The 17256-nt window shown below is 42.9% G+C and overlaps 4 protein-coding genes across 9 annotated transcripts in view; 2 read left to right on the top strand and 2 right to left on the bottom strand.

Annotated features, from left to right (window-relative positions):
- The window catches only part of mfsd8l2 (major facilitator superfamily domain containing 8-like 2), a 13148-nt gene extending 12335 nt beyond the window's left edge, over positions 1–813 (bottom strand). Inside the window, exon 1 of the mRNA XM_072688349.1 lies at positions 730–813. Coding sequence (XP_072544450.1) covers positions 730–805 — 76 coding nt within the window. The 5' untranslated portion in view covers positions 806–813. The remainder of the gene's footprint in view (positions 1–729) is intronic.
- The window catches only part of kcnmb3 (potassium calcium-activated channel subfamily M regulatory beta subunit 3), a 15252-nt gene extending 5679 nt beyond the window's left edge, over positions 1–9573 (top strand). The window contains exons 4-7 of one of the 4 annotated variants that reach the window (XM_072688353.1): positions 3900–3967; positions 6131–6319; positions 6475–6552; positions 7028–9573. In XM_072688353.1, the coding sequence (XP_072544454.1) occupies positions 3905–3967; positions 6131–6319; positions 6475–6552; positions 7028–7414 (717 nt within the window). In that variant the 5' untranslated portion in view covers positions 3900–3904 and the 3' untranslated portion in view covers positions 7415–9573. Of the gene's footprint in view, positions 1–3897; positions 3968–5068; positions 5349–5429; positions 6320–6395; positions 6553–7027 lie in introns of those variants that run through there. The other 3 variants (XM_072688352.1, XM_072688354.1, XM_072688351.1) reach the window with 3 other exon arrangements.
- On the bottom strand, positions 9169–17256 carry kcnmb2a (potassium large conductance calcium-activated channel, subfamily M, beta member 2a). Its single transcript, XM_072688662.1, has 5 exons — positions 17156–17256; positions 12760–12861; positions 12224–12394; positions 10848–11043; positions 9169–9453 (listed from the first exon to the last, which is right to left on the bottom strand). Exons 1-5 carry the CDS (start codon positions 17254–17256, stop codon positions 9169–9171), a joined length of 855 nt encoding a protein of 284 aa, XP_072544763.1.
- The window catches only part of tbl1xr1b (TBL1X/Y related 1b), a 36820-nt gene continuing 31844 nt past the window's right edge, over positions 12281–17256 (top strand). For 2 of the 3 annotated variants that reach the window (XM_072688348.1, XM_072688346.1), the window contains exons 1-2: positions 12281–12445; positions 12776–12952. The gene's annotated coding sequence lies outside the window, so the exon portion shown is untranslated. Of the gene's footprint in view, positions 12446–12527; positions 12953–17256 lie in introns of those variants that run through there. The other variant, XM_072688347.1, reaches the window with a different exon arrangement.

Raw genomic sequence — 17256 nt, 5'->3', positions numbered from 1 at the left:
CATTCTATGTTGACCTCATCAACAAGGTGTTTCTGTCTGCAGAACTGCCCACTGCTCGCTGGATGAGTTTTCTTATTGCACTATTCTGAATAAACTCTAGAGACTGTTCAGTCCTACTAACACAAACAATCAGGCCATTGGTTAATTAGATACGTGTGTGAATGACTGTGTCCCCAATAAAGTGCTCAGTGAGTGAATATTTTTTATGACTGGTAGCTGGTTTCAGATGGTCTATGCTGGTCATTGCTGGCCAGGATGGTTGAAAAGCTGCCTCGTCCAGATAAAAACATACCCAAAGCTGGATAATCAGCTCTTGGCCAGCATAGCATGGTCTTGCTGGTCAACCAGTATGGTCAAGCTTGGTCATACTGGTTGTCTAGCTTGATGAGGTTGTGAACGCTGGTAGACCAGCTAAACCATCAAAATCAAACAGCAAGTATACTCTATGCTTTCAAGAGCTAGCAACACTTTAAATATGTCTGCATGGTCAATAAAGTTTACTTAATTAAATTACCTATAATTAAAATACCTATAAAGTGAAATACAAGCTACAAGATTATTTTGCAAATGATCTATTAGCCCTCTTAGTCTTTTTCTATAAATACTGCTAAACATCAGTACGTTTCTTGACTGCGTGGTCCCTCAGTAGTTAGGCCTGACTGTGGGAGTGAAGGTAAACGCAGCTGCTCTTACTGAAGCCTCAAACCAAACAGCGAAACACACACTTACCATATTCCACCCCACTCAAGAAAAACAGCAGGCCAATTGTGAGAAATGACAGTTCCCTCTTACGCCGGTAATCCATCAGTACAGGCATTTTTCCCCGCTCCTCCTCACGTCCTGGGCTCCATTTTTGCTGCTTTGTGTGAGGAAATAGGGTCAAATTGGAGACATGATGTTGTGCATTAGCAGCACAGGAAGGCATCCAGGCACTTCCAGCAGGGGGCGCTGCAGCTACTCCATCTTCCACTCCTCCTCACTCCATTGGTGGACTTTGTAAAGGTACAAACACCAAGAAAAAGCATGTTCTCCACTCAGATGAACTTGATGAACAGAAGCATTAAACCTTGCTTTCCTGCCTAGAGTGGCCCGAGAGCTGCTTCAGCTGCAGGCTAAAGGGCTGTGAAACATTAGCCTGAGCAGCAGGTTGGTGCATGTATTATTAATGGTGCTAAAAGAAAGATGAGTTGTAATTGGACTCCCTGAAATAGTTGTTTTAATTTAGCCTGCTTAAGGCTACACACTGCGGATGAACGGACTAATCTGTAAATAATATACGGGGAATATCTGCTAACAGAGTTTTGGTTATGCATATTAAATACCTGTAAGAATTCCAGAACTCATGAACCCAATTTAATACGATGAAACGCCTTGAAACAGTGAAAGTTCTTAGAAAGCTTCGCCCATACAGCTTATTTCACTTAGGCTATAAAAAAAGGCTATAAAAATAGCTTTTAATGCATTTCAGAAACCAAATCCCTCATATTTATATGGACAGATGAGGAAATCAAGAAAACTCTGAAGGTGGCCTGTGGTATTTGGAACATCAAAAACATCAACAGCAGATCCCTTAAGTCCTTTACGTTGTGGGGATAGGCCTCCATGAGCATCAGTAAACCTTGGGGTCCATTCATTCATTAGTTGTCCTTCTTTGGTCCACTTTGGTAGATACTGACCCCAGCATCCCAGAAAAATCACATAAGACCTGCCTGATGTTTTGAAGGGTGTTCGGTCCCGTCACCTAGAACATTACAGTTTGGTTCTTGTCCTAGTGTCTCAGATTTGTACGCTCACCCAGTTTTCCTGCTTCCACCACCTCCATCACCTTTAAGAACTGACTGTTCACTTGCTGCCTAATATGTAGATCCCACCCCTCGACGGGTGCCATTGGAACCTGGATAATCAGCATTATTCACTTCATCAGTGGTTTTAATGTTTTGGCTGATTGGAGTATAACATGGTCCAGGCTTGGCTCCACCACATTATGCATCACAACAAGTCTGCATATATTTGATGTTTATTTCTTTTCTTCTGTTCTTAATAATAACGATTTCTAGCAGGGCCAGCCCTAGCCTTTATTGAGGCCCTAAGCGGATTTTCATTTGGAGGCCCCCCACATCACCACCTCCGCACCAGATGCTGCATCATTTCATAGGGAGAGAGATATTGTGCAATACGCTGAAGTGCTCAGGCCTTAATCCACCCCCCAAATTTGTCCAACAGTGGCAGCAGCCAACAGCAGGAATTTAACAACCTAGTATTGGTGAGCCAACTATGAAAATAAATTAATATGAAAATCATTTTTACCTGTGTAATACTATTTAGTTTTATTATTCAATGTTATTAAAAAAAAAAAAAAAAGAAAGAAATATCAGAAAATCACATTCTGATTTTTAAAGAATTTATTTGCAAATAATGGTGGAAAATAAGTATTTGGTCACCTACAAACATGCAAGATTTCTGGCTCTCACAGACATGTAACTTCTTCTTTAAGAGGCTTCTCTGTCCTCCACTCATTACCTGTATTAATGGCACCTGTTTGAACTCGTTAACAGTATAAAAGACACCTGCCCACAACCTCAAACAGTCACACTCCAAACTCCACTATGGTGAAGACCAAAGAGCTGTCGAAGGACACCAGAAACAGAACTGTAGACCTGCACCAGGCTGGGAAGACCTCTGAATCTGCAATAGGCAGCAGCTTTGTGTGAAGAAATCTACTGTGGGAGCAATAATCAGAAAATGGGAGACCTACAAGACCACTGCTAATCTCCCTCGATCTGGGGCTCCACGCAAGATCTCAGCCCGTGGGGTCAAAATGATCACAAGAACGGTGAGCAAGGTCCTGGAGTGGCCTAGCCAGTCTCCAGATCTCAACCCCATAGAAAACCTTTGGAGGGAGTTGAAAGTCTGTGTTGCCCGCCGACAGCCCCAAAACATCACTGCTCTAGAGGAGATCTGCATGGAGGAATGGGCCAACATACCAGCAACGGTGTGTGCCAACCTTGTGAAGACTTACAGAAAATGTTTGACCTCTGTCATTGCCAACAAAGGATATATAACAAAGTATTGAGATAAACTTTTGTTATTGACCAAATACTTATTTTCCACCATTATTTGCAAATAAATTCTTGAAAAATCAGATCAGTGTGATTTTTCTGATTTTTTTTTTTTTTTTTCTCATTTTGTCTCTCATAGTTAAGGTCTACCTATAATGTGAATTACAGGCCTCTCTCATTTTTTAACTGGGAGAACTTGCACAATTGGTGACTGACTAAATACTTTTTTCCCCCCATGGGTATTAGCATGTTGACATTCTGTGGGAAGACACATAGCATAGCAATGTGATTTAGTGTCTCTGTTATCCAATAAACTGTCATCCCACGTGATCGTGGCAGAAAATGACCTGGGGTCGCTTCAGAAACCACTCTAAAGTGGCCTCAGCTCTGCCAGTCCTGGTGAACGCTACAGGGCTCAAGATTATTATTTTGGGGAATACAAACATGGTCTTTATAACCATTAATAAGGTCTGAAAAAAGCTGACTCAACCTCGTATGTATTAACGTTTTGAAGAGTGCTGAATAATATGACCTTGTGCTAAGGTTTAAGGCTAACAGTTGGAAAAGCAGGCCTGTCGACAGCTATTCGTATCACGCTAGGCCCATTTAGCCTTGGGAGATATGAAAGCTAAGCAGGTGTAGCTCCACAGCGCTGCTTTTGAACACTCCGTGGTTTTCGAAACATCAACATTTCATGAATAAAACATGAAACTTTGAATTAAAAGCTGATGAATTATTCAAGCCCTGTAGCATTGATAAAGTGAGAGCGCGGGAGTTTTGTCACTCTGGGAAGTCTGTCTACTTTGGCGTTTGCTAATTAATTATTATTATTTTTCTTAGTGCTCATGAGACTGAATTCATGGAGCCAGCGAACATGGCCAGCAGAAAGAGGAAGGCGACCTTTTGGGGTAAGATATTGGGCTGTGGTTGAGTTCTGAGACTTTTCAGCAGATTTTTCCAGATGTTGGTTCACAGATCATTTGCCAGAGGTTTCTTCTAAAGGGTCGAATGGGTGGTGATTCACAGTCATAATAACAGGGAAGCTGGTGTTTCTCAACATCTCGTGTTGATTGACTTTGACTGAGATACTGACACGAGTTGTACCACGAGTTGCCTGTTTATTAGGTACATCTAGCTTATGCTTGCCCCCATTGGCCATTATAGCAGTTACTTACAGTTACGTACACATGCAAGGTGCACCACAGTGATGTAAACAGTCGTTCAGAGTGGATTTAAAGGGAAGTAGATCATTGTCGAGAAACATATTCAGAGGTTGACACAGTTTTTTTTTTTTTTACAGTGGTGGTGTGTGGAACTAGGAATCACAAATGGAGACAATTTATTTAGTGTATTTACTATCGAAACCCACCAGGTATCCTTTTCTTTGGGTATTTTGCATTAACCTGCCTTGCATGTTCCCTTATAAATACATATTGGGCAAAAACCTTATGGTAAATCTATGGTAAAACAGTGTCTCAGTCGCAGTGTATTTATAACCATTCAGTGTTGTGACCGTTGTGTGTATGTACCTTTTCTAGACGTCTGCTTCCGTTCACCACCACTGTGAACAGCACTGCCTTCAGGATGGAGTTTACATGGTTTACAGAAATGTTTTTTTAATTTATGTCGAGATTTTGGACAATTGGTGGAATTCTCCTATAAACATCCTGTAGACTTTCATCATTGGTCAGTTTTACACCACAGAACTGCTCTGGGCTGGATATTTCTTGGTGATGGACACAGCTGTGCCTGATATCCTCGCACAGGCTCTACACAAACCCCCATGAACCCCAGCTGAGAATGGTCCCCCACCCAAATACAACAGTGGTCCTATGGTGGCCCTTTCTATTGATGGACAGGGTGTAGATCCTTTTAAGTGTGTGTTTCTGATAAAATGGCCAGTGGGTGTAAGGTAAGTGGACCTAACAGACAGGTAACTGTGTAGGTAGATGATGCTCTGCAAATGTGACTATACTGCCAGTTGCAGTAATAGTCCCATTGGACATAATTACCGCCTTCCCTGGCTGTGGCTGTTCCTATAGAAACCCCTGCCTGTAATACCTAGCACAGGTAAAAACAGGCCGCTCCCAAAGTATCCTCTGCCGCACCTTACGGAGACAGTGCGAACTGGAGACAGCCGGACGCCGCTCTGCTCCTCTTAGTTCGGTTCTGTAGCCTGTCCTGTGCTGGCTGGGGTCAGGCAAGCATGCTTCTGAACCCGTCCCCCCGAGGATCCTTTAGCGTCCCCGTTCACATTAACCTGCACAACGCTCGGCGGAGGCGCACACGGTAAGGGGGAAGTCGCGAATTCTTCGGCCTGTCTGCCGTTAGTCCCTCACTACTTGCCTCTTTATCACTGACTTTACTGAAATTCGTTCTGTTTGAGGGCAGACGTTGATGTCCTTGTTAGATACAGGACGGTGGTGGGCTAATTATTAGCTACTGTAGTAACCTGACTGTGATTTATTTAAGCTGGACACCTTATTTTTCCAGTAGTGGTGAATTGTGAGAGTGGAAAGAACCTTTACATGAAGTGAATTGATTATTTTTTTGGACCTTTAAAAGGCTATTTGCTACGTAACAGTGCCATAACCACTCGTTCTGTTAGCATACATGCTAAAAACATTATTAGCTACGCAATAAAAATACATGTGTTCTATGGCACTACTTTTACTGAGTACTCCATCTTTAATGTGACTGCTAATTATTTACTTTGCTCTGCTAGCATGCTAGTTAGCAAGCTAAAAAGGCTACACAGCTAACAAGAACAAAGACAAACATGATGCACAGTTTCAAACCAAAGCTTACGGCCAGACCAGGCACTTTTTCACGTTTTTATATATATATATTTTGTTTAAATTTTTCATATAAGGCTAGCTAATTAGCATACTGAGGCTCACCGAACTGAGGGTTTCCAGTATGGAAATAGTCTCAGGACTTTTAAGTAAATGGCCTTGGTCCCGAAGACCAGAGTCCAGTCCTACAGTATTCCTGGGAAGGTTCTGGGAAGTTACCCACTTGTCCACCTGTATTTGTATGGTGTGTCTCTGTAAGCTCTGTGTCTTCCTCAGGGAGCTGATGCAATACTCCGCCAGTTCTCAGTGGAGAAGGAACAGACCTGGAGAAAAGGCCAAGGCTCAGGCTCCTGTTTCAAGTGTGGGAGAAGAAAGGGCCATACTGTTGGGATTCACCATGATTGCCTTCTCCATCCTCATGTACTTTGTGGTTGGAATTGTTGTTGTGAAGCCAAGTTTCCACAGGTACGGTGCAGAACCTACTTGTAATCCAAATATAATGTAGCGTGATGCGCTAGCTTCTGTTGCTTTTGCCCCACAGCGACTGGGGAGAGGCCACCAACTGCTCATTGATCAAGGCCGAGCTTCTAATGGGCTTGACCAGTTACCCATGCCTGCAGGTCTTTGTGGACATCACAGCTTTTGGGAGAAGAGCACGGCTACACTATGATGAAGTGGTGGTGAATCTAAACCCTGAGGTACTCCTGTCAAACCCTTATTCACTGGTAATCTACATGGACAAAAGTATTGGGACATGTTTCTGTTGAAATCAAGGGCATTAAAAGAGCTTTACTGCTTTTATTGGAGTAACTGTTTTACTGTACAGGGAGGGCTTTTTGCTATATTTTGGAGGAGCATTGCTGTGAGTATTTGATTGATTGCATTCAACGACAAGTGTTTGTGAGGAAGAACTTCCCAACTTGTCTCAAAAGCATTGGATGATGCACCATCCTTCATCCCAGAGAACACAGTTCTTCCACTGCTCCACAGCCCAATGCTGGGGGGCTTTATACCCCTCTAGCCCACGCCTGGCGATAGGCAGCATGGTGCCAATAGGTTCATGCTTATTTGCTCTAGGGAGTCCTATTCTATCGGCAGTACTTCTCTCTAGGATCTAGGCAAGCTCTGCAAGTAGCTACTGTTCTCTCAATCACCTATCTCTTTCCCTTACAGTGTTTCTACACCCCTAAAAGCCAACAGAACAAGTCTGAGCTGGTGGAGGAGGCCCAGAAAATCACAGAGTTCTGGCTCAGCAAGCAAGGGCAGGTTGTGAGGTGCCACCCCAGCATGGGTAGACATCCTGAAGATGTGATCCTGAACAGGAGGTACACCCTGCATCTTGCCCTCCAGTGCCTGGTGTGGCCCAGCCTCATGCTGTTTGGAGGGGGCCTGTTGGTCGGACTGGTCAAGCTCACTCAGTGCCTGGCTCACCTCTGCACCGAAATCAACACCAGAGAGGGAGGGGAGGGGGGTCAGGCCATGCTGACTCAGGGCAAACTCTACCATCTGCTGAGTTGCAGACCAGGGAGTCCCAGCATAGAGCAGGACCCAGGCAGCTAGCATCCTAAAGCCGTCTTGTACCTACAAAGATGTGCTATTTGGCTGGAGATAATGGTTTTAAGACCGGAGACAACAAAAGGACGCATGTCAGGATCATGCAAGGTTTTATTCGCCGAAGGAGGATTTACAGAGTGTAAATGTGTAGAGGCATCCTTGAAGAGGCATTACTCTAAGAGGTGTCTATGGCAGTTTTCTAAACAAGACAGTTCAGCATGGCTAGATCCAACGGTTGCCCTATAGCGGAGCATCCTGTAGTTGGTACATAGCTTGCAGTTGCCAAAAGGCAAGCGAGCTCTACATGAGTCCTGCTTGTGGCAGTATACCTCAAACAACTAATCTCAATCATAGCTAGTGATAAGAACCAATTGCAGCCAATAAGCAACATTGTGATTAGAACCATTTTTTCTTTAGTCAGGGTGAAGTCTCTTGAATAACTTTGCTGGCAACTAGGACCAATCGCAGTCTGGGGGCAGGGCTGTCTCAGGATAACTTTTCTGGTGATTAAGACCAATCACAGTCTGGGGGAGGGCATGTAACATATAAGGTGGTGATTAGGACATATGTCATAGTCATGGGGTGGTCCCAGAACAAAGATTAGGACCAGATTAGGTCTCAGATTAGGACCAGTCACAGTCAGGGGAAGGTCTCTTAATAAACAAGGTGGTGATCAGGACCAAATGCAGTCTGGGAGGTGGTCTCAGAATAACATTGCTGGCAATTAGGACCAATCATAGTCAAGGAGAGGTCTCAGATTAGGACCAATCACAGTCAGGGGGAGGTCTCAGAATAAAGAAAGTGGTGACTATGAGTTCTGATCAGCATCTGGTGCAAACTGTAGGACCTCAAACTAGCATGTTGTTTTAGCTAAAAACACAGATGTAACATGGTGTTAATTTGCAATATACTGCCAGTTTGGTTTAATGAGGTCTGTAATTTTACAACAATTGTAATTACTATTATAAGTGTTCTTCCCCCAGTCTAGCAGGTCACTCCAAAGAAAATAGCAAGGAACTTTGGCCTAGCCTTCTAACTTGAAAGCAACAAACCTGATTTCAGTTTAGACCCGCTAGTAAGTTCTGTTACTTACGTAACTTTGTCATTCTGACTTCCTGGCTCTATTTGCCTGACAGGTAAATATTGTGTATAGAACATGTAGCTAAATAGCCGACTAAATGCTCATTCAGTCAGATAGCTTATGCTATAGCTCTGGCTAACCATATTAGAGCATGGGCTCTTCCCCTTGAGAGAATCCTACAAGGGTAACATTAATTAGTTTGTTGTTAGCTGATGGTGGCTAGTCAGTTAGCTGGGTCAGCCTGCTAATGTCATCAAGTTTACTTGTAAAGTGGCAAATAATTACGACTCAGTGAAGGCAGCATTCAGGCATTCTAACATGGCCACGTGCATGGGTTTTGGGGTTGTCTGTGGAGTCTTATCTATAGGAGGCTACTTGCCATTTAAAGGAGAATTCAAATATATAGTCTGACAATGAGTTTAGTCCCTCTCACTAAGAAATTATTGAATATTATAAGGTATAGCTTATACCTGGTAACCTCAGTTATGATTGTCTCGTAGACATAGAGCATAGTTAATAATGAGGTTAGTCGGAATAGTTGCCTTTTAGCACTTGTGCTAAAGAGAGTTCCCCACGAAACTACCAGACATCCACAACCTTCAGCCAGTCTGGTCTCTTGTCCACTCTTCTCCACCGTTTCAGTAGCTAGTCCATCACAATCCAAGACTCAAGAGTTCAGTCACTTGGGCATCTTATTGATGTGCTCACACAGTATCGAGAGGTACTGGGTGAGTTTGACCATGAAGATAATGAGGCTTCCTCCAGCCAGCATGCAGGAAGGCCAGAACAGGGAGTAGAAGATGGCGCTTGACCCGTACAGTCGGCTGAGGAGAATACTGCCCTTCTGCTCCTCGGGGTCGTAAAAACATCTGACCTGCTGCTGCACCTTGAGCTTCTCGGAGATGTTCACCATCATGACCTGAACGGCCACGTGGTCCTTCTGACACTTTGGGATGTAGAAGCACTGTGGAGAAACACACAAAAACGGATTGAGACATTGACGGAGGGTGTTTTGCATAAAGACAATTAAAAAAATATAAGGGTTTAACGCATGATGACGTGTCCTCGTTGATGTGATGCTGGTAGGATGGCCATAGGACAAGGTCCAGGTTTCAAAATGACCTGCTACTTTTACAACTACTAAGCTATGCAACTATTTTGGGCCGTGTTTATTGAGAACAGTGGGTCATACAGTGTCAGAAACCATAGTAATCGAGTCTATTAGAGAAGATAGTTTTGACATTTTGGTGTCTAACAAACAACAGAAGTCAATAGAGACCCAAATCTTTTCCATGCCCACACACTTCTTTCGACCCTCTCAAACCCACATCCCAGTCTTTCTTCTTTAAGGTCCTGCAGACTTGCTGATGTGGTTTATGACCCAGCAGGCACAAATGCCTCCTTGCACCCTCTATAAGTGGGTAGGATGGCCCTCCCTCTTCCCCAATCGTTTAGCTTGATGCTAGCCAGTTTGGACGTCTGTTAGCTGATTTAGAAGAATGGGCAGTTAGTGTTCTCCCACCATGTTGAGCTTCAGTGGTGTTGTGTTCGCGGTGGAGCTTCATTCAGTCAGGAGAATCAGTCAGATTCTGTGGGGGTTCAGTATTTTACACACCTGTTATCTAAAAGCACTGTTTCTAGCATTCAGCTACACAGTGGAGCGTTGTAAACATTCAGAGCCTGCAGTAAGGTGGTGTGTTTTTATTAGGGATGCACCGATCCAGCTTTTTCAGTTCCGATACAGATCGTAACTTTGCATATCTGTCGATACCTGATACCGACCCGAAACCATTGTTGAATTAATAAACCGTATATATCTCCCCATGTGAGAGAGACTTAAGGTATCCGTATTGACGTAAACATTACTTTACTAACTTTGTAAAACAAACTGTAACAAATTAACAGATATAGATATAACTGATTGAAAGTTGATAAATAGCAGTCAAGTACAATCAATCTGAGTTTTAAATATTTGGCATAATTCAAAATAAAACGGATTCTCAGGTTCAAGCTGCTAGATAAGTAACTTGGTCAAACATTAAACACTGCAAACATATAAACATTTAGTGCAGTCTCACCAACCAATTAAAGTGAAAGGATCGATTCCATGGATTGGCCTAATTATCCGATACCTATTTCAGCTAATTTTGTTAATATTGTGACCGATATCCAATCCTAATATCGGATCGATGCATCTATAGTTTTTATGCAAAACATTTGGGTTGACTGTTGACTTCTAGTGTTTGCTAGCAAGGTTAGCCTCATAGCTCCAGTTTAAAACTAAAGGGGCAATTTAGCATTGTGCCAATAAGTATGGGCTTCTAAAAGAAGCCAAACCCTTTCTTGAAGCAGCCTGACCTCAGAGCTGATGTCCTGCGTCTCCTCGTTGTGGGACAACAACCCTACGCGGCCTGTGGCGTTGATGCTGACGTAGACCTGCAGGCACGGGTATTTGGAGCTTCTCCAGCAGTCTGGACCACAGCTGTAGGAGCAGTTGACCTCCATGGTCAGGGAGGAGTTCAGTATAGTGCAGATGCTCTCCTCAGTCCACACACTGGACCATCCGTGGTTCATCAAGGAGAAAATATACTGTCAAGCAAATCTGTGTTTCAAACTATTGAAGCAGGTGTGGGTTGCAATTTGGAGCACAGTGATTACAGACGAACTACTTTTAAAACGTTCTACTTACTAAAGCTCTCTACTGAAGACGCAATATGGACTCAGACCCTCCAGACTGGACTTAAACTCACTTCCTATAGTGACACCCTATTGGACCTGAACCACAGATTCCAGGTTGAGGTAACATCCCAGATTGATGCCCTGAAGATTCAGACTTAAACCTCTAGCTCAAACTTGTCTAGGACTAGCACTCAGGCCAGCATTCGTCTCTGCATCCAAGAGACTCAAGACTGAGTCGGACTAGCATTCAGGACTTGACTTGGGCTTGCATCCCAGAGACTCAAAACTCGACTTGGACTCAGCCCAAAGATTTGAGACTTGAACTCTGATCCCAAATATCTGACTCTGAGATTTTGAACTCTGATAAACCACAGAAGCTTGACTAGGATTAAACTCAGGACTCATAACCCCAAAGACTTGAGACTCTACTTGGTCTTACACCAGAGACTTGACTTGAATTCACACCCCAGAGACTAAAGACTTCACTTGGGCTCACATTGCAGAGACTCAAGACTCCATTTGTCTCTGCATCTCAAGACTCGATTCAGACTTACAACTCAGATAATCAAGACTTGACACTGACAGCCCAGAGACTCAAGACTTCGTTCGTCTCTATATTCAAGAGACTCAAGACCTAGGTCAAAGACTTGAACTCACATCCCAGATATCTGACTCAAGTCTCAAATCTTCAGGGTGTGAATCTATCTCTGATTAACTCTGAAGATTCAGGCTTAAACCACAAAAGCTCAATTCGAACTAGCTATCAAGACTTGACTTTGGCTCACACCCCAGAGACTTGAGGCTTGACTCGGTCTTGCAACTCAGATAGTCAAGTCTTGACTTTACCCTGACAGCCCAGAGACTTAAGACTCAACTTGGACTTGCACTGCAGAGATTTAAGACTTGAGAGTTGACCCTGGACTCCTAAAGCTTGACTCTGACTCTTATGAAGTCACTTGTGCACATCTACACTCTCTAAACTTGCCTCAAGATTCTTTGCCTAAGAGCTGTATGGGTGGTGCTGAAGAAGGTTAACCAGAACATGTTCCTGCTACCTGTCAGTGTAGGAGCGCACCATGGTGATGCAGAGCACAAAGTACATCATGATGGAGCAGAAGACCATGCTGAGGCCCAGCAGAATGGCTCTGTCCTCTCCGGCCTTTAGAGCCGTCTCCGTCCGCTTCTTCTCCATCAGCTCATAGCCCCAGAACCTCTGATAAATACTCCTACATCAAAGAAGTGAAGACAGGCCCAAGCAGCTTTACAAGACCAATGACGTAATTACCCATCAGAGGTCACAGATATCTGCAGTAATAATTGTAACTTTGCAGATTCTAAACTTTCAAATTAGGCTCAAAAAGTAAATGGAATAATGTGATAATTGGGCTCAAGGTTTTCCAGATCTCAATTTATCTGAAGTTCTAAAAGAAAACTACTTGAAATGTCTAAAATACACTTTTATCTGCAAAATTATCCGTTTTGAAAACCAATTTATCTTCAGCATTTCTGTTGGTCTTAAAAACAAGTGTCAAGCTTGTCTTTAAGACTATAAAAACGCTGCATTCAGCAACAAGGATTCGGTACCACGTACCTTTTCTCTTCAACAGGACCAGCAGCTTTCCTCCCCGTCACAAAGAACATCTTCCCTGATGTCCCGCACTGAGAGGGGCTCCGAAGAGAGTTCCGGAAAGACCTGCAGGAAAAGCAGTCACCTAAGCAACGTTCACACACCCCCTGTGTCGCTCACCATTCGTGGTCCACCTCCCACAGACATCTCTGTGTAGGTCAGTGAAATGAAGCCCAGTTCCCAGCCCATGCTCTACTCTAATGAAATTAACAGTTCAAAACCAAGCAGCTCAACAGTAGAGTAAGAGTAACAGTTCGATGCCAAAAACTCACCCACAACTCTAACGTTAAGAAAAGGTTCTCCAAATGTCAGGAGGAAATGTTCTCGGAGTAGCATTAATGTAGCATAAAGTTTTTTTAATGGCGTCAACACGCTTAACATTCTAGGGATGTGTATTTGAAATGTTGCCTAAATGTTTTGAATGTTGAGTTCTCCCACTGCTCCCGATACAAATGAATGTTCTTGAAAATGTTATTTTAACCTCGTTTTTACCAATAACATTTCCCAGAGCTTTACATCTTTACCTTCTTAGCACCATTAATTTACATTTGAAATATTTTCATTTATTTCCCTAACATTTTTTTTTTTAAGTCGAAGAATGTACATGAGTACGTTACCTTAACCCCATCTGCACAACCAATGTAATGTTTTAAAGTCAGTTTAGAAAGTTCCTGAATGTTCAAAGTGTTCAGTGTTTAGTTTTCCTTTTTTTTTAAGGTAGAAGGAAGTACTCGAAAACCAGAAATGTTTTTCAGGGCCAACCTCACTTGCACCAACAATTCAATTGTCTAAAATGTTGTTTTGGAGCGTTTCCAGAACGCTCAGAATGTCTTCATTTTTCTAAATGCCTGAAGTACATTCCTGACAACCTCACTTTCACTAGGAATGTTTGTGAGAGTGGTACCGCAACCTCATTTGACCCAACAATTCAAAGCTATAATCTCTTAGATTTGGAACGTTCTCTGAGCTACTAGTTTTCCTAATGTTCCATTTTTAGTTAGAAGTGCGTTCCTGATAACCTCCCTTCCACCAGGAATGTATTTTAGAGTGTTATCTTAAACTCATTTCAACCAACAATTTAATCTTTAAGAAGTTTTCAAAATGTTTTATTATTCCATTTTTTAAGGTAGAAGGGGAGTACTTGAGAACCTTACTTTCTACCATGGTGTTATCTCAACCTCATTTGCATTTGCAGACAATTTCTCTCCACCTCAATTGCATAAAAAATTGAACAGTCTACAAATGTTGTTTTGGAACGTTCCTTGGACATTCAGAAATGTCTGGTTTTCCTACTGTTGCATAATATTCCCAAAGCATTTTTCTTAAACTAGACAAATGTTCCTGAGAACCTCACTTTTACCAGAAATATTTTTAGAGTGTTCTCAACCTTGTTTGCAACAATAATTTAATTTTTAAGAAGTTAAGAAATGTTCAAAATGTTTTAATTTTCCTTTTTGTAAGACAGAAGGAAGTACTTGAGAACCTTACTTTCTCCCATGGTGTTATCTCAACCTCATTTGCATTTGCAGACAATTTAAAGTTCTTAAAACTTTGATTTGGAATGTTCTTCATACATTTTCAACTAGAAAATATTTTCTTGAGATAGAAGAACATTCCCTCAACCTCAGTTGCACCAAAAAAGGAACAGTCTACAAATGTTTTTTGGAACGTTCCTTGAACATTCAGAAATATTTAGTAAATCTAGTTTCCTACTGTTTCCTAATATTCCCAAAACATTTTTCTTAAACTAGAACAAAGTTCTTAAGAACTATACTTTGACCAGCAATGCTTTCCAGGGTGTTCCTCATTTGCACCAACAACTAAAAGTCCTAAAAACGTATTTTAAAAAATGTTCTCTGAACTTTCCAAATGCTTAGTTTTCCCAGAAAATATGTAGAAGATCATTCTCCCAACCTCACAGGAGCATTCTTCAGAACATCACCCTAATTGCAAAGAGGTTGAGGTAAAGTTCTGCTGACGCTTTTGTAATGTAGGGAGTCCTGAAGTATTACTGCCCACTCTGTTCACGATACCATGCCTTCAGTTTCCTACTCTGCTGAAATCTTTTTTTGTCACGTGTTGACTAGGAATGGCAGATTTGTCCTCTTATGTAAAGTGATTTGTCCTTCTTTTGACTATATCATTAAAATTCACACTGCCGGCGGTCCCATAAAGTCGCTGCGCCATATTTGGATACCCTCCAGGAAGGCTGTTAATTTCGAGCTTATCCTCCAGCCACTTCGCCTTTGTAGTGTTAATCCTTCAATATCCGTCCACGCTGTAGCCGTAAATTAGGCTCTAAACATGCTAACGGAGTGCTTTTCAAAACAAGCCCCATTAATATTTATACTACAAACCTCTTGGAGTTAATAAAGCTCGCTCTCGGGGACGCCCAATCAATTTGCAAAGTTACGTACGAGTAAAGTGTGCTGCTATTCGGCTTCTAGCGTGCAGCCGCTCGTTCAGCCTGACCAGACCTATTTTTACAAGCCCCTTATGTTTACACAGTACACGGCTATGCAGAATGGTCTAAGTGCATAAGAAGTGCCGTAAAGATACATCCAACACTACCGTCACATTTAAGACCTTCAGCAGAAACAGCATAAATGATAGGTGGTACCTCTGGTGCATCGTTTCTCTCAGCCGTTGTGAACAAAAAGCAAACTTTACCCGTGAACCCTCCTTCGTAAAGAAATGCATAAGTTCCCCCTTTTGACGCTTACTCTCCAGCTCCAACACGGCCTGACTAGAAAGCTCGCTCATTCAGCAAACACTGAGCGGTCCAGTCCCCGACTCTGGGCAAACAACTCATCGCGAACACAAAGAATTCTTTATCTGGCTGGACAGCATGATGGATACGGTCATATTCATGTGCAGAACATAATAAAAGTGGTAACGAAAGACATACCTGCTGAAATCACCACCTCGGCCCTGTCAGCATGAGCTCATAGCACCTCCGCTGCTCGCGGATAAATGAGAAGTGGAGCAACACCCAATCACACTTAGCCCCCATTCATTAAAAGTCAGAGAGCTTATGCATATTTAAATGAGACCTAAGTGCTCGGTGTGAGTTATGAGGAGCGGGCTGGTGGGACGGTGACCCCAAGGGGATGAGGGTCGATGGAGCTCCATTTTAGAGATTGCCGTACTGTAAGGCAGTGATGAGATTTACTAGTTCTACAGGGTGGTATACAGCACTTGGCTGACTGGACACTTTATTAGAATCCCCCCCCCCCCCCCTTATAGCTCCACTCTGCTAGAGATGGTCCTGCCTGGATAGTTTTGAGTGATGGGCCACTCTCAACCAAGCAGTGACTTATACTAACACTCAAATATTTATGGATATGAGGCAGCAATGAGATTGACTTTCCAGCCAACGTGCTGGGGCTGACATGGGTGGAACATAGGCTAGGTGGGCTCCAGGTGGACATGGTCTCTGAGTGGGTTTACACATGCATTTACACATGCAGGACCCAGTTGGGCTTTCCAAATAGGCCCTGTCGTTTCAGCCCTCCGTAATCTCACCCAGGCCTCGTATGCAGTGTGCATCCCAATGGGGCCCCGTGTTGAACCCCTCCTGGTATGCGTTTACTTAAAACCTAAAGTGCCTAAAAGTAGAATCCGGTGCATAACCTTAGCTGCAGATGATCAGCACATGGTTAGAGAGGATTTTCTGGAGGAGCCGGTCTTATTTAAACCTCAGACATTTAGTCAGGTCTGCTCTTGATTGAACTTGAAGTGAGTGGAGAAGATAATCTATTGGCCAGATCCAGAGAGCTCTTTGAGGCCTTCAGAAAGATTGTTGTAGATGCAGAAGAGTCTGGGAAAGCGTTTAAAAAGATCTCAGAATACTTCGAAATCCGTCGTTCCACCATCCACTAAATAATTTACAAGTGGAACAACTGACCAACAAGGCCAGGTCAAGCCATCCTAGCAAGTTCAGCCCAAGAGCAGACCACAAGAAGTCTCCAACAGGTAACAGGAGACCACATAAGGTTGATCTTTATATATATATATATATATATATATATATATATATATATATATATATATATATATATATACACACACACACACACACACACACCTGGGTGAATATATAATCCTACTTTTAGACTAGTTTCAGCATCTGTTGGGTGGGTTTTCCTGGGCCTGGCAACCCTGGTGTTCAATCTGAAGGTTGGTTTAAAAGCATGTGAATTCCATGAGCCCATGAGTCCGACCCCATATTAGACCCTGAGGTGCACCATGTCTACTAGTACAGATTGTAAGGCAATGTAAGGCAAACCTGCTTTAGGTTCAGCAGGAGGGCAACACCCATCCTCCCTGTTTGTACAGTAACTCCGTCTGAAAGACGGACCATGAGCGGGAGAAATCCCTCAATGAAAAGTTTTCCTTCTCCACACAGCCTCGCACCCCTGCGGCTTCGCTCGGGGTGACTCTGAGGCGGCTGAAAAGCAT

Source organism: Salminus brasiliensis, chromosome 9, assembly GCF_030463535.1.
Source record: "Salminus brasiliensis chromosome 9, fSalBra1.hap2, whole genome shotgun sequence".
NCBI classification, from domain to species: domain Eukaryota; kingdom Metazoa; phylum Chordata; class Actinopteri; order Characiformes; family Bryconidae; genus Salminus; species Salminus brasiliensis.
This window is presented reverse-complemented; position numbering and strand designations above follow the sequence as displayed.

Bases quoted from the DNA above. Each gene is read 5' to 3' on its own strand.
- kcnmb2a (XM_072688662.1), bottom strand. From the start codon at position 17,256: ATGCTTTTCAGCCGCCTCAGAGTCACCCCGAGCGAAGCCGCAGGGGTG. The intron at 12,395-12,759 runs GTACGTGGTACC...TCTTTGATGTAG, and splicing joins GGTCCTGTTGAAGAGAAAAG to GAGTATTTATCAGAGGTTCT. The intron at 11,044-12,223 runs GTAGCAGGAACA...CGGATGGTCCAG, and splicing joins GTGCGCTCCTACACTGACAG to TGTGTGGACTGAGGAGAGCA.